Source organism: Akebia trifoliata, chromosome 7, assembly GCF_017979445.1.
Source record: "Akebia trifoliata isolate Shusen 1 chromosome 7, ASM1797944v1, whole genome shotgun sequence".
Classification (NCBI taxonomy): domain Eukaryota; kingdom Viridiplantae; phylum Streptophyta; class Magnoliopsida; order Ranunculales; family Lardizabalaceae; genus Akebia; species Akebia trifoliata.
The window spans coordinates 31,726,900-31,748,405 of NC_141381.1; the positions used below are offsets into that span (position 1 = coordinate 31,726,900).

The 21,506-nt window shown below is 36.1% G+C and overlaps 1 protein-coding gene across 2 annotated transcripts; it reads left to right on the plus strand.

Annotated features, from left to right (window-relative positions):
* The first annotated feature begins 14,773 nt into the window (after positions 1-14,773).
* LOC147399083 (NAC domain-containing protein 100-like) lies at positions 14,774-16,782 on the plus strand. Of its 2 annotated transcripts, none has more exons than XM_086448497.1 (4): positions 14,774-14,905; positions 15,314-15,536; positions 15,625-15,902; positions 15,999-16,782. In XM_086448497.1, the coding sequence occupies exons 2-4, from the start codon at positions 15,347-15,349 to the stop codon at positions 16,617-16,619; spliced, it is 1,089 nt and encodes a 362-aa protein (XP_086304623.1). In that variant the 5' UTR covers positions 14,774-14,905; positions 15,314-15,346; the 3' UTR covers positions 16,620-16,782. The 2 variants fall into 2 exon arrangements, with proteins under 2 accessions (XP_086304623.1, XP_086304622.1); XM_086448496.1 differs by lacking the exon at positions 14,774-14,905 and adding an exon at positions 15,071-15,228.
* The last annotated feature ends 4,724 nt before the right edge of the window (positions 16,783-21,506 follow it).

The window sequence follows — 21,506 nt, forward strand, 5'->3', positions numbered from 1 at the left end:
TACGACTGAAGCGATCAAGGCAGGGTTTTTTCCGGTGCGGAGTTTTCGTTCGGAAAAAGTCAAGGTTAGATGGAGGTCTCGGTCAAACAAAGACAAATTCAAACATGGTTTATATTGTATAGTATAGAAGTCATGTCTGTCTACTACTGAAGTCAGTGCCCTTCTATAAAAAGGAAGGCTGATGGTAAGCATTTATTAGCTTAACTGGGTTGAGTGGATCGTGCAATAAGCCTCTCTCGACCCTCCGTTTCTCATACGTATTTATGAAAGCCTTTCGAGATCCAGTCCATCATCAACTCAATCAAATCTTCTTGTTTGCCCGCTTTGATTAGGCTTCCTTTAATTTAACGAATTTGATTTGTGGGGGTATTGCTAGGGATGTGGGCAAGACTCGGTGCTCTAAGAGGCCAGTTTCCTTGTCTTTACTAGCTTGACCTATGGTCTAGACATTTGTCATAAAAAATCAAAAAAGAGGATTCCCATTCACATTGACAGACTCACTCAATACCACTTGACTCGACTCCAATTAGTCCAAGTCAACTCGGACTCGGTCGAGTTCTAAAACCATCCCAGTATGAATTATTTGAACATGGAGTGGATTTGGTAGGGGACATGCCATATACATGAAGCAAAAGTAGGGTGTTGCATTGTACGTCACACCTTCTCTCTATTGTAAAGTTGACTTTGGTGGGTCCATCACCAAATGAATCAAGAGACTTTTGTTTTGATTTCTCACGTGCATAACTCCCACGCGTGAAAAGTGTGATGGATGGTAGACCAACCCTTTTGGGCCCACTTGATGGTGACCTAAGATCTCTCCCTCACTTTCAAATACCTGCCACTACTACTTATACACTCTATTAATTTTATGAGAGTGATATAACCTATCTTTGGAAGATAAGCGCCATGGGACCTCACTAAAGATTATAAGACAACTATGTGAGAGAAATTACTGTTTGTAGTAGAAAATGAGAGCCAATGATCTCACACACACTGGATGATGGCCCACAATTGCATTGGTCAATGTAAGAATTTATTATGTCAACACCTCAATTATGGATTTGGTTGCAATAGAAAACCAATCCTATTCCAAGAACTCTAGAGAACATCAGATTTCATAATTTTTCAAGATTAATTTCACATTTATTAATATTTAAATTTAATGGATTAAAACACAAGTCTGGAAAAATATTCGGTGGAGAATTAATGATTTATCGTTGGTTACACAAGTGGATGCATTTATCGTCTTTAAGTCGCCTAACGCTTTTTGACACATAATAGTAGTCAAATTTATTAGCTCCACCTCTCATTCTCTTGTATCTCAAGGTGTCATGTGATATCTAATATAATAAAGTGCAATGGTGGGTTATACTCCATTACAATTTTATAGGGATAAACAATAAAATAAAATAAATTTACTCACAGAAATTTGGCCAAGCACATGTACCCACGTGCTTGGAATAGCATTCGTGATTTATAAAGTACCCTTTTTTTTTGTTGCTAATTGAGTGTCCGGGCTAGCTTGCACACACCACGACTAATCTCGGGGAGGACTACCACAGCTATCCACCGCCATGGTCCCCCAGTTAAATCATGAGAAAAATCCAAGAGAGGAATCAAACCTGTGACGTGCGCCTAACCCACACTTCACGTGCTCGCCCTTACCACTTAGGCAACCCATGGGTGGGTTATTTATATAGTACCCTTGTTAGTTACAAAACTACTATTATATACTTAATGTGGCAAACACTGAGGAATGTATGAGCCCTGTGAGCAAAAACAACTTGGGATAAACATCTGATCTAACAACAATCAAATGGGGCTCACACTACATCTACTTTATTGACTTTCCTATTAACTCATTTCAACTTATTTGTTTTTCCTCCGTTACCCCTTTTCAATAATATTCATTTAATTTTACTGTTTTTCTTCTTTTACCCCTTTGACCCTAATAAGGATGCCAATGCCTACAACACAAGCCAACTTAAGTATCTAACAAATTTTAATTTTCAAAATTAATGTAAGGACATTTTCTTGATAGGATGATGCAAATCACAAGGTACTAATTGCACCTTTCTATGTGTTTTTGTTCCACCAATATTAAGGTAGGAAGAAAAAAAAAATGATTTTTGCTTCCAAAAAATAAAACTTCCAATGAAAATAAGAAAAATAGATGTAATTTTTTTTATGAATAATGCTAAAGTGACCCCAGATTGGAATCCCATATTGCACTTCTAGAAGTGAAAATGTATGGGAATCATAGGTGTTTTTCATCGAGATCCGAGTGACAAAGCATATATGATTTCTATCTACTTTCACGTCAAAAAGTGTGATATGAGGTTCCAGTTTGAGGTCGTTGTAGACACCCCAATTTGTACAAATCCATTATAAAATGTCAAAATTTTCAAATCTCAAGTTGATTTCAAGTAAGAGCTTAAAGTCCTTCAATGGACCCACATCGCATAATAATTGTCACTTGGCATATTTCTTCATGCATACGAAACTACTTACCCCAAATCAATATTCTTACTCATATAAATAATATAGACTAGATGGATTATCTTTTTCCATAGGATATTCCTAATGTTATATTAATATCAAAACCCTTTTTTAAGGGAATATTTTTATATATTGCACACATCACCTCTAAACATGTATTTTTGATATCCTTAAATTTTTCAAAAGATTGATCAAGTTTCAAGGTAACCAACTACCTTTAGTGAAGATGATGGGATGTCTAACACCTTCTTCATTTTCTAATCGGACCTCCCTACTTATATATTCGATAGATCATACATTTTTTATATATGAAAGTTACTACGATGATAAAATCAATTTTAGAATCATTTCAGGTGTCTATTCACACTAATTTTTTTTAAAAAATAATGACGACTTTAAACAATTTAACACTAAGGTTCTATAATGAACATCTCATATTTTCAGTCACTCCAATAAGACTTTTTTATTTATAGTACAATAGATGAATGAAAATCATGAAGGATATTTTAAGTGATGGAGTGCAATTGATACAAAATAACTATGTTTTTTTTTCCAATTTATCAAATGTTTTTGTTATTCTCGACTCCATAAGCCTTTTTACTGACTGCACACATGTACTGGTCAAACGTGTTACCTACTTTAAATACTAATTTCATATCTATAATTTACAATTTTATCACATTAACCATCTCTTAATATTACCTAGTATTAGAATTAGACTATTAGTGGTCAATCCAAGGGAAATTGGGCAAAATAATATCTTTTAGTCCATTCAATTTGTGATTGCCACGTGTAAAATTGGTACCACTTCCCTTACATCCAACGGCGGCACTGTCGAATGTTTTTGTTCCCATGTAAACGTGGCGGATATGGACGTTGACTCGTAAATATAATCAAGACCGTAACTCCTATACATTGCTTAGACGATTTAAATTCCTCTGAGGCTGAAAAGGCGCCACGCGTCCCCACATCATTTGATCTGTTTCCTGAAAAGGAAACCGTTACTTTTCAGCTGTAAAGTCTTGATTGTGAGTATAAACGCTTAATTTATTGATCATTGACTGTGAAAACATAAAATTACTAATATATCCCTATTTTTAAATATAAGGACAGCCATTTCCCTGATTTTCCTTTTTTTAGATAACGATAGCTCTTGAGAATGACCTCCATGTCCTCTACAAAATGGACATTTAAAAGAAATGGATGAAGGGTATTTTAGTATTTTTAAAATGTAATAGAAGATACCATAGGTATCAAGTCACATCCTACACGAATAATGCTGAAGTGACCTTGGACTCAAATCTCACATGTGAAAATGAATGTAAACCATAGATGCTTTTCATCGATAAATAAGTGAAAAAACATCTATGATTCCTATCCACCTTCACCTCAAGAAGTGACGTGAGATTCTAACTTGAGGTCACTCCAGCACGACTTATAATATAATATAATTTATTTTATAAATTTAATTTTCATGATTTTATAAATAGAGTCGTGCTGGAGTGACTATCTTTGCACACTACATTGATGTGGTGGTGCACATAGAACCATAAATATTTTTCGATCGTATCTTAAAAAAAATCATCTATGGTTCCGTGCACACCTTCAATCAATATAGTGTGAAATACAATCACTCTAGCATCTTCCATACAAATATTGTCATTCAAATGAATATTTCACTTTTTTTTTATATTTTAATATACGTGCACGTCTCCGCCAATGTAAAAACAATTACACTCATTTGGGGTCAGGATCAATCGTATAGTTTGGTGGGATTCAGAGCGATAAAGTCAAAAATCTTTAAAAAAAGAGAAAGAAAAACCAGTTAATGGAAAGCAGGAGAAGTCAAAATGGTCATTTCAATTGAATGATGATATCTTGGTACAATTTTTTTTCTAAAAATGAGAGTGTTTACTTCTAAAATTTTCTTTATTTGAAAATGATAACTGTTGTGATAATAAACTTTGCCTATTGATAAGAGTGTCCTTTTTCTTTCATTAAAGGAGAAAAAAAGAAGTTATGAAAGGTTTTTTATGATTTTTTTTTTCTCCTTAGAACTCATTTTTAGGTGGGAGAATGGATTTTGTGTAAATCTCATTTCAATGGGAACATGGTAACTTGAATTACTTACGCGTCTTTTTTTTAATATATATCGAGAGTTACTCCATGCATTACTTGACGTAAAACAGATACAGAATTTATGTCTTTTGTTTAATTTTTTTTTCAAGACTCAATATATAATCTAAAAAGTCAAAAAAAAATTTATTTTTATTTTTATTTTTTATGTTGTTGTTGAAATCCAATGGAGTATGACAAACGATTGTTGTCTCAAATCAAGAATCATATATGATAATTCATGAGACAAACGTGCCTAAGGAATGGTAGTTGGTGAGGGAGTCAAATGGCATCTGTAAAGATTGCTTCCATCATGAAAGGAATTCAAAAATGACTTAAACTTAAATTAAAGAGTCGTGATGAATGCACACGATTTTTCATATGCAACTGATGTGGTAAGGGAATAGAGCCATAGATCTTTTTCTTCGGGATACACAAGAAAAATATTTGTGATTTTTTGTCCATACCACGTCAGTCGCGTACCAACCACGTACTAGCATTTATCATTATTCTAAATTAAAATAGATGAAACATGAAGATATTATTGTAAAATTAACTTAGTATATATATATATATATATATTATATATATATATATATATATATATATATATATATATATAGGGGGGCGTTCAATGGCCAACTTTTTGGCAAAACATTTTTCAAAACATGAGTTCGAGGTTTTGTAAAGGGCTGATTTTTGGTGAGGATGATCTCTACGGTGAGGAGATCATCCTCACCAAAAATCAGCCCATTCCATAACTTCTAACCCATGTTTACAAGCTGAAAAATTGTGGACCGTCCATTTTTTGTAAACTGTTTTTGATGGGGTTAGAAGTTTTGGAATGAACTGATTTTTGGTGATGATGATCTCCTCACCATAGAGATCATCCTCACCAAAAATCAGCCCATTCCAAAGCCTCTAACTCATGTTTTGAAAAATGTTTTGCCAAAAAGTTTGCTAAAAAGTTTGTCATTGAACGCTACCTATATATATATATATATATATATATATTAAGAGTAATGCTGGGGTTAACTTGGGATTTACTGCAATTCTCACATTTTTTATGCGGATCGTCCATTTTTTGTAAATCACTTTTAACGAGGTTAAAAGTTTCATATTGAGTTGATTTTTGGTGAGGATGATCTTCTCATCACATAAATCATCCTCATCAAAAATCAGTTCAATCTGAAGCTTTTAACTCACATAGGATCAAACATGTTTTATATATATAAAGAGAGAGAGAGAGAGAGTGTGTGTGTGTGTGTGTGTGTGTGTTTGGTCAACCATCCACTACCAACTTAATTAGTGGAAGAGGGCAATAAATGTAAATCTAATTAAACTTGACTCCCACAAAATTTATAAAAAGGTGAGGGACGAAATCAAGATAGAATTAAGGAATATTTATATGGGTGTGGCATGTAATGAGGCAATAAAGCTAACGATTGCAGTAACAATAAGAATCCAATTGAAGACCCCCCAACAAAGGGGCCCAATCCTAAAAATAACAGCAAGCAGGTGTCCTGGGCAGGGTTGGTGGGAGCAAAAAACAAGGCCTCAGCTAGAGGACATGGAAAACTGACTTTCCACCCCCAGGTTCTTGACAGCAACAAATTTATCATCACTTGCCCCAAAGAAATACTTAAGAAAGGAGAGGAAGAATGGAAGGGCAGCTTAGTAGGCCACTTTCTGGGACATAAGTTCTCTTATGCAATTGTGAAGAATGCAGTCAACAAGCTTTGGAAACCGAGAGGAAGCCTAGAGATTTTCTCAAAAGGGAACAAGCTGTATTTTTTCAAGTTTGGGGATGAAGAAGACAGACAGAGGGCACTCCAAGAGGGGCCGTGGTTTATTGCAGGAAGACTCATGATCTTAAAGGAATGGACGAACAAAATAGAGTTAGAAAAACTGGAAACAGCAGCCATCCCTACCTGGATCAAGCTCCATGATCTCCCTAACCAGTTTTGGCACCCGGAAGCTCTAAGCTACATAACAAGTGCGATAGGAAAACCCCTGTTTATGGATAGTGCTACAGAGGGTCTCTTGAGGCTGTCGTATGCTAGAGTCTGTGTGGAAATAAGTGCTGTGAAGGACCTTCCAAACAAGATCCAAGTGGAAGTGGAGGATGAGGTTCAAGCTGAAGTCTTCATCGAATATGATTGGATGCCACCTAGATGCCCCTCCTGCTGTACCTTTGGACATGTAGAAGGACATTGCACCCAAACGAAAACTAGGAAGGAAAGTGCGCAAGCCATAACAATGGAGAAGGGGATCTCGACAAAAACAGAAGAAGTGCAAAGAGATAAGGAAGAATGGACTACTATCCCCAACAAGCACAACAGGAAAATCAGCAATGCCCATACTAATACGAACCAAGTAGACAATCGAAACGAGAAAGGTCGAACTAGGGGAAAGGATGGGAATCAAATCCAGCATAGATTGGAGTGGGAGGAGCAATCACATACAGGGACCTACAATAAGGAGAAAGGGGAGACCAGCAACAAGACTCCTGAGAGAGGGAGGGGTGATGAGAGTACTCTTGGGGAAGGAGAATCCCAAGAGAAGAGAGAAAGCAACATAAGGAGAAGCAAAAACTACAACACGAAGTACAACACTCCCTCCAACAGATTCTTATCAATTCAAGACGAGGAAGATAACACAAGTGTGGAAATTCATAAGTGGGGCAGCAAAGATTTCAATAAGCTAATAGTTGACGAAGTCTCTATGAAGCAAGCCAACATGCTCCCTTCTCTACAGCACATCAAGGAAGCAATGAAAGCTATGACGGAACAAGAAAACGATGGAGAGGGGCAAGAGGAAGAGGAGGAGGAGGTGGACATAGGCAATTCTCAATGAAGTGTGCTGCCTGGAACATTAGAGGGATGAACGACCCTCTCAAGCAACAAGAGGTTAGAAGATTCATTAAGAAGAACCAAATAGACGTTATGGGGATCATGGAAACAAGAGTAAGGGAAATCAATAAAACAAGCACTGCGAGAAGGGTATGGCCTAATTGGGAAATGGAAGATAACTACGCCAATGCTTTGAAGGGGAGGATATGGATCGGTTGGGACAGTAGTATGGTGCAGATGGAGCTGGTTTACAAATCAGACCAGATGATCACAATGAAAGGGAGCCACAAGGAAGGGCACCAATTCCTCATGACTGTGATTTATGGGCAGAATGACAGGCACGAAAGGAAAAGGGCATGGAAGGAGCTAGAATACATAGCAGCCCACACTGATCTCCCCTGGATAGTCATGGGGGACTTCAATGCCATTACTTCCCAAGCTGAGAAGATAGGAGGTAAAAGAGTCAGAAACGCTGACGTCGAAGATCTAAAGGAATGCCTGCACAGAACAAGCCTTATGGACCTTAAAGCAAGGGGCTGCAAGCTTACCTGGTGCAACAAACAAGATAATAGAAGAATTTTATCCAAGTTGGACAGGGTGCTCACCAACATTAACTGGATAGAGGCTTTTAACAGCTCCGAGGCTGAATTCCTCACTCTAGGGATTTCGGATCACAGCCCCATGGTTGTTTCCCTAGGTGTTATGGAGGCCAAAAAGCTTAGACCCTTTAAAATTTTCAATTTTTGGGCAGAGAACAATTCGTTCTTGGATGTGGTGAGCAACAGCTGGGAGGGTCCTGTGAGAGGGAACCCAATGTACAAGGTGGTTCTCAAGTTAAAAAGACTAAAAACAGTTCTTAAGGCTTGGAGTGCCAACCTCTATGGAGACGACAAGGAAAAATTTGCGCAGACATTCCAACATCTTCAAAAGGTTAAGAAAGAGATACAACTTCAACCCATGAACTTGACCCTAGTAGAAGAAGAAAGAAGGATTTCTAAAAGCTACTATGAGGTTGCAAGAAGGGAGGAGGCAGCAATAAGACAGCAGTCCAGAGTCAATTTGCTAAAGTTGGGAGACTCTAATACTCCTTTCTTCCACAAATCCTTGGTGGCTACAAGAGCTAGGAACAGAATCACCTCACTGCAAGATAGCAATGGGAACATGCTGGAGAACGAAGAGGGGTTGGAAGCTGAAATCAGTGGGTACTATAAGAATTTGTATGGGACAAGATCTAAATCCAGCACAGGTGTCAATGAAGTTCAGTTGAAGAAGCTAGACGCGTTTTCAGTCGAAGAGTTGCTCCACCCTGTAAGCGAAGAGGAAATCACTAGAGTAATGTTCTCCATCGATGGAGACAAAGCCCCAGGCCCAGATGGGTATACGGCTACCTTCTTCCACAAGACTTGGAACATCATTAAAAGTGATATTAAGGCTGCTATTCAATTCTATTTTCAAAAGGGCAAGTTGGTGAAAGAAGTGAATGCAACAATCTTAACGCTCATCCCAAAAACTGAAAGACCCACCTCCATGGACGAGTTCAGGCCCATAGCTTGTTGCAACGTATTGTACAAGTGTATCTCGAAGATTCTAGCTAACAAGCTGAAAGGAACACTGAACAAGCTAGTCAGTCCAAACCAATCAGCTTTCATCCAAGGAAGATCAATAAAAGACAACATAATGCTGTCCCATGAGCTTGTCAGAAATTTTCATAGAGGCAAGGGTCCCCTAGATGTGTGGCCAAAGTGGATCTGAAGAAAGCTTATGACTCAGTGGCTTGGGAGGCGATTATCTACTGTCTCAAAATGATGAACTTCCCCGACAACTTCATTGCATGGATATGGGGATGTATATCCACACCTATGTACTCAGTAGCAATAAATGGAGAGTTGAAAGGCTACTTCCAGGGTAGAAGGGGAATTCGACAAGGAGATCCTATCTTTCCTTACTTATTCGTTCTAGTTATGGAGATGTTGACAGCCAAGCTTGAGGATCTCACCAGAAGAGGCCACATAGAGCTGATGGAAAAGTGCAAAGCCCCGGAAATTAGTCACTTGATTTTCACAGACGATGTTATGCTTTTCTTTAGAGGCACCCCCAAATCTGCTGAAGCCATCAAGGAAGCGCTCAAATGGTTTAGTAACACAACAGGGCTAAACATGAACCTGCAAAAAATTGCCTATATTGTGCAGGGATAAGTACTAGAGACATAGTAAAAATCTGCAATACACTGCAGATTGGTGAAGCATCTCTCCCGGTCAAGTACCTCGGACTGCCCCTCATTTCCTCAAGACTGAAACTAGCTGATTGTCAACCTCTTCTCACCAAGATCACAAGCAAGATAAAGTCTTGGAAAGCAAGATTTTTATCTCTAGCGGGGCGGATGGAGCTTATCAAGTCGGTGATCAGCAGCATGCAGGTCTAGTGGTCTAATGTGTTGATGTTACCCAAGAAAGTGTTGAAAGGGGTTGAAAGTATATGCGCTAAATTCCTGTGGGCTGGCCCAAATATGCGCAGTAAAATGCACTGCATTAGCTGGAAAAAAATAACAAGAGATAGGGAAGAGGGAGGACTAGGCATCCGTGATTTGGAGATTCAAAACAAGGCAGGTATAGCTAGGCAAATATGGGATATCGCCTCAAACAAGAGGAGCATTTGGGTTCAGTGGATCAAGGAAAACATGATAAAAGGGGATCATTTCTGGACAATGCCCATAAAACACAACCAAGTCTCTTGGATATGGAGGAAAATTCTCCAACTAAGGGAGACCGTCAGAGAATGGATTGTGCACAAAATTGGTGATGGTAATGATACCTTCATTTGGCAGGATCCTTGGATAAATAGGGGGGTAATTCTAAACACTTTACATCACAACCCTTATGAGAAGAGATTGCACATAGAAGCTAAGGTTAACACTTTGATTTTAAATGAGCGATGGTCCATGCTTTACCACTTAGCGGCCTCGTTGGGGGGGATGTGGCAGCAGATCGGTGCCTTGGACTTGGATTGCACTGAGAATGATAGAGTTATATGGACCCCCGATCCCAAAGGTATGTTCTCTATGAAGTCAGCCTATAAAAGCATTAAACATCCATCTACTCAAGTCACGTGGCCTAGATTGGTGTGGTTCCCAAACAACATTAAACGGCATAGTGCTACTTCATGGCTATGTCTTAACAAGGGGCTAAAGACACAAGATAGGTTGAAGGGAAAAGGCATCATTCAAACTTCAAGCTGTTGGTTTTGCAGAAACTCGTCGGAGAATGAAGACCATTTGTTTTTAGGGTGCGAGTACTCTTTTAAGCTTTGGCAGAAGATCTTAAAAAGGTCATGTATAAGCCACTCGAACAGAGACTGGAGAGAAGAAGTGAAATGGGCTTGCAACAACTTTAGTGGCAATTCTACAATAACCATCATGAAGAAACTCGCCTTCAACGCTTTCATACACCACTTATGGGCCGAAAGATGTGGAAGATTGTTCCAAAACAGCTACAACCCTCTCGAGCTTCTAGAGTCCTTCATTGTAAGAAATGTCCAGATGAGATTCCAAAGCTTAACTGCCACTGTCGAAGATAATGCCCATTCAAGGAATTTCATGGATCTATGGAGCCTCTCACCGAATTTTGAGGTTAGAACCTTGGTAAGGTGCAAATGGGACAAACCCCCAGAGGAATTCCATGTCCTGAATACTGATGGATCTCTAAGAGGGGATGTTGGAAGAGAAGGAGCCATAATCAGAGATAGCAACGGCATTACAGTAAAGGCCCTAGCTGAGCATACGCAAGGAAAAACCGTCCTTTTCCACGAGCTTCAAGCAATTCTAAAGGGAATGATTATAGCAGTAGAAGAGAATATCCAGAACTTGCAGGTTAGATCAGACTTGAAGGTGGCAATCGAATGCATCAAGGGGAAGCAAGGTATTCCATGAAAGGAAGAGAGGTTGGTCAAAGCTATAAGAGCTAAAGCTTCGTCTTTTCATCAAATCGAGTTCAGCTTCTATTTTAGAGAATGCAACCAAGCGGCGGACTTTTTAGCCTCCATCCTTCCCAATACGGGCATAACTCTTTTTGAGTATGGGGATCTCCCAACTAGTCTTAGGGACATTGTTTGTAAGGACGCCTCTGGACATAGATATGACAGATTGTAGCTAGTTTTTCTCTGGTTGGGGGTCTGCCTAACCCCCCATTAATCTTCAAAAAAAAAAAAAAGAATCCAATTGAAGACAACATGACAAACATAGAGATTTATTATTATTATTATCATTTTCAGTTGTATCCATAGTGAATATGATTGGTGAGTGTAGGATTAATGGGCAAAGATGGGCCACCGGAGGCATCTACTAAAAATGGAATGTCTCCGCCTCCTAAATACCATGGTAGAAGTTGGCGAACAATTATTTTTGGGAAATTCATAAGGGTTTGCATTTGTTGTTGAAGTAAATGTGATTCTTAATCTTCATCTCTAAAAAGGTCCTATCATTGAATGAGATTCTTTATGTACAAAATATTCAAAATAATCTGTATTTGAATTGTTTTTGAGCAGTAAGAGATGGGGTTCATCTTCGAGTACTATAGACTTGTTTTAAACAAAATTGAGATGTTTGAGAGAAAGAATTACTGAGTCTTATATATGATTTATTTGAATTGAATATAACTACTAAAATTAATACTGATGCAGCTAGCTTTTGTTAGTGTAAGGAGTTCTCACTATAAGGTCTTAGGCTTGAGAGTGTACACTTCAATCGTTTCGATGTTCTAAATTGTGTTCATTACCATTAGAAAATCATTTGTGCCAATGAGAGATGAAGAAAAAGAGCAATGTAACAGAAGAGAGAGGATCTGAAAGAAGAAAAAAGGGACTAATCTCAAAGAAGATTCAAGCCAAGCTCTAGTTCTCTTTGAATTTTGTCTTCTAAATGACCATTGAGGTCCCATTTATAGAAAAATAGTGCAAATCGAAAACTCATTACCTTGTCTCTATTTCTTTTTATAAGTTCTTGGGCTTCTCCACTCATTGCCAGTTGATTTTGAGTTGAACCCCCAAATTTATCATAGTATTAGAGCGGGCCTTTCTTTCCTCCATGTCATCCAGTTCATATTTTCATGTGCTTTGGCCCACACGTGCGGGGACATGTTGAGTTTAATCCCACATCAGACACTCATTGACTTGTCTCTCTCTCCTTATAAACTCATGGGCATCTCCACTCACTGTCAATTGGTTTTTAGTTGGACCCCCAAATTTGTCAAATGAATGATAACTGTAGATGCGGATTTTCGCTCTACTTTTCGATCTCAGATTCCACCTTGCGATCCCCTCTCCTCGTTCTCCTAGGTGTACCTACAACGACACCACTCTGATGTCCAAGTCAGAGATTTAGTACAAAAATGAGTTCAATTTGGAGAGGGGAGAAAATCATACCTTGTAGCTCATTTGTCCATCTATATATATAGAGATGAGACCTTAAGACTTAATTGGATCCCACTACCGATTTTACCCTTCTATATCCATACCAAACTGGAATCCATAGGTGCCACGTGTTACCCCTCAGTTCCTAGTGAGAAATATCCTCTACAATAACGTCTGTTAGCACCGAGCTACAATGCGAATGCTCCGCATGCGCCAAAACAAAATTAAAATTCTTGAAAATAGAATATTAAAATACATGGAACTCTCATCAGATCAAACCTTATTTGATAGGATCCTTATAGGAACCCAAATCCTTGGTCCCTATCCAAAGTTATCAGATTGGATTTTGGGACTGATCCCATCTATTGACAGCCCTACTAGAATATGCTTCATAACACCATTTCATCGGAGCCCAATAATAAGTTGCAACCCTTTTCGTTTTATTCATCGATACATGTTCAGGTCTTGACGACTGTACGTAACGTTGAGAAATTAACGAATACCTGATTGCATATTGATTTGTCTGATTTTGGATTCCAAAATAAGATAACAATCAATTTCTTATATCGCTGTGTTCTACTATTGAATCCTTGTAGGCTAATTCCATCATTACGGGGACAATTAATCTACTTTTAGGATGACACTTATAATGTGTGCCTCGGTCCATCCATTTACCAATATATCATTCTCTTTTTATTTTTATTTTTATTGGCACGATATATCTTTCTCTTGGTTATCTACAATTTCATACTTAGTTATTGATATTTCTTGGCAAAAGTGTGCACCATATTTTCAATTGGATAGAATCTATCTCTATCCTCAGTGGGTTGCTATTGTTCATGAGAATATTGTCCTTAAACAACTTGATATACTGTTTATTACTTTAATAGGATTGTTTAAACATCTAACTAAGAAAGTAAATTAAATTAAAAAGGAAAAGAAAAAAAGAGCTCCTAAACCTTCTCCATACTGATAATTTTAAGGTGATTTAGAAAGACCCCTCCACATTTTGATCAATATTGGAGATACCCGTGTTTTCCAACTGATAACATGTTACATTGACCTAGGTTTGTACGAGACTAATGTCAAATGACCTAAATGCCTTTGTCTTTTACCTCTAGCTAAACCCTTTTGATTTTTCTCAAGTTGTTAACTTGGGTAAGTATTTTGAACTCTTCAATGTCTTGTAGAGAACTCTTGATTTCCTACCTAAAATTTACTCCTACTTCTCCAAAACTTCCTAGTTGTTAATGAGATTTGAAGGTTGAAAAAAGAGAGAGAATATTAAGATTGAAGTCAAGTTTAACCTAAAGATCCATTATCTTCAAGCTGGTAATTTCTAGGGTAATTATTTTTAACATATTCAACTTCTTCAATCAATCGTTTCAATGTTTTGTAGAAATCATTTATTTTTTACCTAAAAATCCATCATTCTACTTCTCCAATTATTATATCATGTTCTTGAGGTTTTAAGATTGACGAAGATACAAGGTATAAAAAATCAAGTTGAAAATGAATGGTTTGGGAGAAAAATTGAAGGGTTTTTGCCCAGAGGTTGAAGATGAGGCATTTAGGTCATTTACGCTTGTCTCTGAGAAAAGACCTAGATCAAGGTGGGGGCATACCATCAATTTGAAAACACTAGGGTATCTTTAATATTGATCAAAACATGGAGGGGCGTGTCTAACTCTCAATCACCCATAATTTTAATTAGAAGGTATAATTGATTAGGGCATATGTGGACCCCACATCATATATACATCTTTTTGGGACTCCTCAATTGGGAATTAGAATCCTAGTTGCATAAGGAGTTGGTCTTGGATTAAGAGTATGCAAGAATCAATTCAACCTTTTTAAAAAGAGGTTGAGGACTTGTGAGATATAAATAGAATTTTTTTAGATTTCTAAAGTCTCCGTCTTTCTCTTCTTTCCTTTCTGATCCAAGGATTTCAAGAGTGGACAACATCGTGATTGATCCAGTAGCATCGACGTACACATAGATTTTGGGTCTTATTGATCTTCGTCAATCGTAGCAGGTACGCGTTCTAACCCTATATAATTAAATTTTAATATAATTATTAATTAAACTTGAATACTAATAAATATTACAAGCTGGGCTGTTTGGATGAATTGTATTTGGTCAAATTAAAGAAGAAAGATTTTACACTAAAGTTAAAAGAGAACTAAAACCACCAACTTGTTTGCCTTACAAACCACGTTTCTTTCTCTCCATGAACCCCTATTTAGGGGAGGTTTCTGTTGCTCAAAAACATTTTTTCTCTTAAACATCTCTCAATTTCTCAGCTTAGAAACTCTTCATCAGTTCATGGAATCTTTTCTTTTGTATTTGAATCCCTTGGTAGGTTCTCCTTGAAATTTAAAGATTGATAGCAAGAACCCATTTGAATTTTAGAAAAAATTTACGAGTTTTCTTTGTGAAACAGAAATTTTAGAGAGGATTGAAAGTGTTTTGAAGGATGGAAAACGTTTCTGATCTTAGTAAAGGAGATGATCAAATGGATAATTTGCCTCCTGGTTTTCGATTCCACCCAACTGATGAAGAACTTATAACTCATTATCTTGCCAAGAAGGTTCTTGATAACAACTTCGATGCTAAAGCTATGGGTGAGGTGGATTTGAACAAGTGTGAACCTTGGGATTTGCCATGTAAGTATTCTAAAATCAAAAAACATATATATTTTTTTATTTGGAGTGTAATTATTTCATTAAGATTTGTTATGGTTTTTGATTGAAGGGAAAGCTAAAATGGGTGAGAAAGAGTGGTATTTCTTCTGTTTAAGAGATAGGAAATACCCAACTGGTTTAAGAACAAACAGAGCAACTGAAGCTGGATATTGGAAGGCTACAGGGAAAGATAAAGAGATTTACAGAGCAAAAATTCTTGTTGGAATGAAGAAAACTTTGGTTTTCTACAAAGGAAGAGCTCCAAAAGGAGAAAAAAGCAGTTGGGTCATGCATGAGTATAGGTTAGAAGGAAAATATTCTCTCTGTAACCTCCCCAAAACACCCAAGGTAGAAAATTTTCCTCTGTTTTACTCTGTTTTTCTCTGTTTTGTGTTATGTTGTTGATTGATTCTATTTTTTTTTTTGTTTCGTTCTATTTCATAGAACGAATGGGTTCTTTCCAGGATATTTGAAAAGGGTTCAGGTGGGAAGAAAAACCAAATTCCAGGTTTGTTGAGAATGAGCTCTTTCAGCGACGAATTGGGTTCGTCTCTTTTGCCTCCATTAATGGATTCTTCCCCCTACAACAACAAGAACAAACGTGTTGTAGATCAGACAGCTCACGTGACCTGCTTCTCCAATTCAATGGAGGCTCAGAAAATTCAGGAGGGTACAATTGATTGCTTCAATTCTCCTGCTTTCTCCGCTTCCATAAGCCCTTGTGGTATCTCACCATCTTCATTGATTTTCTCCAAAAACTCCCTCCAAAACTCCTTCTATTCCGCTCAAGTTCCACCTATTCTACCCAATTTCCAATACCCAAGTTCTGGTTTAATGCAAGATCAGTCCATTTTAAGAGGATTTCTTGAAAATAATGGATCAACCATGAAACAGAATTGCAAAACAGAGAGGGAGATGATTAGTATCTCACAAGAAACAAGCCTAACTACTGATTTGAACACTGAAATCTCTTCGGTTGTTTTGAATCATGAAATGGGTCAACGATCTTTCCAAGATCAACAACACCCATTTTCTGAAGATCTTGATTGTATCTGGAATTATTGAAATTATAGAAGCAAGAACTATAGAGAGAGAGAGAGAGAGAGAGACATAAGAGGAAGACCTCTAATTACTATTATCGTCTCAAATTGATGGTGTGTGTATAAATTTTCTGAATTTGAAAGAACATGAAAGACAATGAAAGAATATTATCAGGTATTTTAGGTAATTTTCTTCTTCTACCAATTTCTTGGGTTTTTATATGAATTATGTGACATTGGTACACAACATTTAAACTTAAAAATTTAAGTGTCTGATAAAGGTGTCTCATTGGGTAACATGGTCATCAAGGTTTTAGATTTAGCAAATCGTTTGTGTATCCAAACTACATGGTAAGTAAGATTTCGTTTGGTGGCTAACTGATCTTGGCATGAATTAACTATTATTTTTTATAATAATTCCTATGGAATTTAGTATTATATCATCGACGACATGGGTTCTAGTAGGGTTTCTTTATGTAATTTCTTTCGTTATTAATGAAACATAGGTCCTTTTTTAATCGGTTAGGTAGCGAGGGGTTGAATCCATAACCCAAAAATTGCAAAATCATCAAAGCGATATTTGGATATGTGGGTCTTTACGACTAAGGATTCTGATTATCGGTTGTGATCTCATGTGATTGTCTTCTTTTCTTTTGAATTATTTCATGTAGTGGGGACTCCCCGTCGCTTGCTAGCTCTATATGCATAAGCTTGATAATGTGAAATATTTTAATTGTTAGGCGACCTACCCATAATTTAATTACCATAGCACAGAGTGTGAGACTTCAACTTTTGTATAAATGATCATAAAGTATCTTGGTTAATTGGTGTGTGTTTCTTCTTTTTGGATATCCTCAGTATTCTTCAAGTACATATTTTAGAATGATTGCAAGGCTTTTATAATGTATGCTAGTGGAGAAAAGTGAGCATGAACTTAAGAAGCATGGCTTTAAAAATCATATGAGACCGATCGAGTAATCTCAATACCATTCATGTGAATCGTCTTTCACACTGACTCGTCTAAGATCCAATGTGACTCGTCTGATATTTTGAAGATGTCATTTAAGTCAATCATGTTTTTCATTTTGAAAAAAAAATAATTAATTTTTTAACTTAAACATTTATTCTTTAAATAAAAATATTCAAATCCAACAAAGTTTCAATGGAGGACGAAATACCACGTTTTAAAATCATGTAATGAGGTGCTCCACTGGTTGAAGGTGTCACTTAGCTTAGTTGATAAAGCCTTGAGGAGAGTTGATCTCATGACCAACGTTCAAATCCCATTGAACCCACACGTTCACCCTTGCTAAAGGAAAAAAAATAAAAAAAGGTGTTAACTAATTCATGTCATATATAGTATTAGAGTTTGCCAGTCCTCTTTGGGGTTAAAGAAAATTATTGAGAAAAGAGAAGGGAGGTGAGGAAAGACAATAAAATTAAAAAGGGTGAAAAGGAAATACCTTAAAGTGGGATAGTCTGGATCCCACTCTATTATAGTTGAAGTGAGATGTTTATACCCTACAACAATAGCTAGAGTGGAATCCGTCATTGTATTTTATTATATAAACTAGAGTTTGCTCGTATCTATGACACAAACATCCTCTTTGGGGTTAAATGGGTAAAAGATGAAAGATAGTAAAATTTGAGGGATATTATTTAAATGGAAAGGAAAGATAATAAAATTGATAGGAGTGAAAAGGAAAAATAATGAAGGGGGGTAGTGTAAATCCTAATCCACTGTAGTTAGAGTGGGGCACTCATACCTTTCAATATTTGTTAGAGTGGGATTCATCGTTTGTATTTTATTATATATGTATACCACTATTATTTATGTGATATGCTAGCTTACTATTATATTTTTGGATGAGTAAGTTGGACTTGAACAAATGACCTCAACGCTGCTTTGCAATGTGTCATACCAATTGAGCTAGGGTAGTTGGTTCAATTGAAGTCTTTGAGAGTTGAGAGAAAGGAAAAGAGAAGAAGGTTTGCCTACCCTTAGGAGCATCTAATAATTCTTGACCTCAAATTAAGGCGCATCCCAGAAGGCCACCTAATGGATTTTAATCGCAAAGGAGCTACACATCACTTCTTTTTTTTTTGAATGAATCTCATTTTTTAGATATCTATATAATAAAATACAACAGACCCAACTACAATTTATGGGGAATACAAATTGAAACAAATGACTGGGGTCTACACAATCCCATTTTGTTGCATTTCCTCTTCTCCCCCTTCAACTTTATTATCTTTACTCTCCCCCCTCCCCCACCCCCCTCATTTTTCAATAGTACACTTATAACTTTAATATCTTTCCTCTTTTACCCATTTGTCTACGATAAAGGCAAACTCTAGTTTATCTATATAATAGGACCAATTTCATAAAAATATGCAACAACAAAAATGAAAATTAAATAATTCTCTTTCATTTTAAGTTGTATTGTTTATCAGAAAACCTATGTGAGAGGTTATCTTCATTGGTAGTGAAAGCTTTGATAGAACATAAGTCATAAACAAATTGGGTTTTGTTGTATTTTGAAGACAACTTATTTGGATTCATTTTCCAGCAGAATATATGGGTTTGATGTCTATTAGGCAATTTAGTCCTCTAAGTACTTTAGATTTTTTTTTTTTTTTTTTAATCTCACATGCAAAACATATCATTTTCTTGAGGGAAAATTACTCAATGCATCTTAATATGAGATTTTCTTGCTAAATGCCCCTAATTTTTGGGAGGCAAGTTAATGATCCAATTAGTAAAATGATTTCAATCAAATGCCCTTACACCTTAAGAAAATATTTAAAGTACCCAAAAGACCCTTTCTCCCCTCTTTTACATCACTTGAGTTTTTCAATAGTTACTTGTGATATATTATAATAATTCTTGATGATGAATGATAGATTCATCATCTTGAAGATTTAATCTTTTACAATGAAACATTATGTTTTTTTCTAAAAAAAAAATGTAACTAATTTATCAAAAGATCAAGATCATAATTCGTAATTTTGATCTAAGCATCCTTTTTTGGTTATTATTAATTATGCATGTATCTTCAGTATCAGGTGAAGATTCAACTAAACGTATCTGTCGATTTTGGGAAGCGGCGAATTCTCCACTTGATAGCAATGATTTTACTACTTTTTTTCTTTATAGTCAAAAGCAGGGGAATCCAACCATAATCTTAACTATGAAGTAACTTTTGATCTGGGCATCCATTTGGCCAATTTGGGCATCTTTCGAAGTTCTATCAAGTGAAACTTTCAATTCTTTTCAAAAGTGCCAAATTTGCTGCTTTATTTGTTTAAAAGCAGGGAATTCATAATATTTGAAAAGTAATGAATTCTTCGCTAAATAAATCTTTTAAAGATAACTAATATTTGAAAATATTATGCTAAATTTTTTTCAATGTATGAGTTAGAAGTTTTGAAATGGGCTGATTTTTTGTGGGGAGATCATTTTCACCAAAAATCAGCCCATTCCAAAACTCCTAACCACGTCAAAAGTGATTTACAAAAATCGGACGGTCCAAGATAACTTGTAAAGATCATCCTCACACAAAATCAGCTCATTTCTAAACTTCTAACCCCTATTTTGAAAAATGTTTGACTCTTTTTAAGGCCTCCAAACATTATATATATATCACAAAAAAATATATATATATGGATCAAAGGTTATACCTTGATTAAGATCAAAGTTGGATTTTACCGTTTAAAAAAAAAGAGTGCAATGAATTCGATGATTTCTGAAATACAACAAATAGGTCATTTTATTTCTTTTGATTGAAGGAGAAAAATCTGTTACTTTTTATCTATTTATGTAATTACATGGGATGAAAGCATTTAGGTCACTTGATTTAAATATTTGTTTACTCCAAAGCATGGTTTTAAATCTTGTCCGACACTGAGATGACTTGTTCAACTCATCTCAGTATCGTCTACCAACGAGACGTGTTGATAAGTTGTTTTAAATCTGTTGTGTTTCTCAAAAGTCAGCCTATTGTGTCCTTGTTGAACGAGGTGGCTCGAATAAGTCGGATAACTAGGTCTCGTTCATGGATGAGACGAGACGTCAAATGAGTTTTAAACCATGCTCGAAAGAAAAAAAGTCAAATGACATTGAGTATATTATTTTTCTTCAGATTTTCTTCTATTTTACTGATTCAACTAAATGATCAAGGCATCAAAAGGATATTCTGAGACAAATTTTCTTTTTGTACTCTATGTCTTCATCGACTTACCCGAACTAAGTTAAATCTTTAGCCATTCAAGACTTGCACAATAACAATCCTTTCCAATTAACAAAGAAAATATCCAATAGTTAATGGACCCCATAAAAGGATGTTAGTTGCATTAAGCTACACTATATAATATTTTTTTTTAATTAGAAATGATTATTTAAGAAAGATTATACTTTCTAGAAAAAATAATTCCTAATTTAGGTAAAAAAACTATTCTCAAACACTTGTACAACTTAGATGGGAAGATATTTTTACAAACTCCCAACAAAAAACACCATTATTAAGATACGTAATATTATTTTTATTTTAGTAAGTTTTTAGAGGATGTGTAGGATACAAAATTTAGTTGATAATTAGGAATTAAACTGTTTGAGGATTCGCTCTATACTTTCAAATCATCAGAGTCATAAACTCTATATATTTGTGAATGTAATTCTTATTTTATCAATCAATAAAAATAAATTAATTAATTTTGGAGGAAGATTTCCCTTGAAGTGGATCAAAATTGTCTATAGGATGAAGGATACTATCAGCATCAAACGACAATATTAAATTAGATACTGATGTGTAAAAAGCTTTCCCCTAATGTAATTATGGTGAGAATGTAAGGTTATTTAAATTATATGTAATGGAGATCCATTTTTAACAGATTATTGTAGTAAGTCGTCATG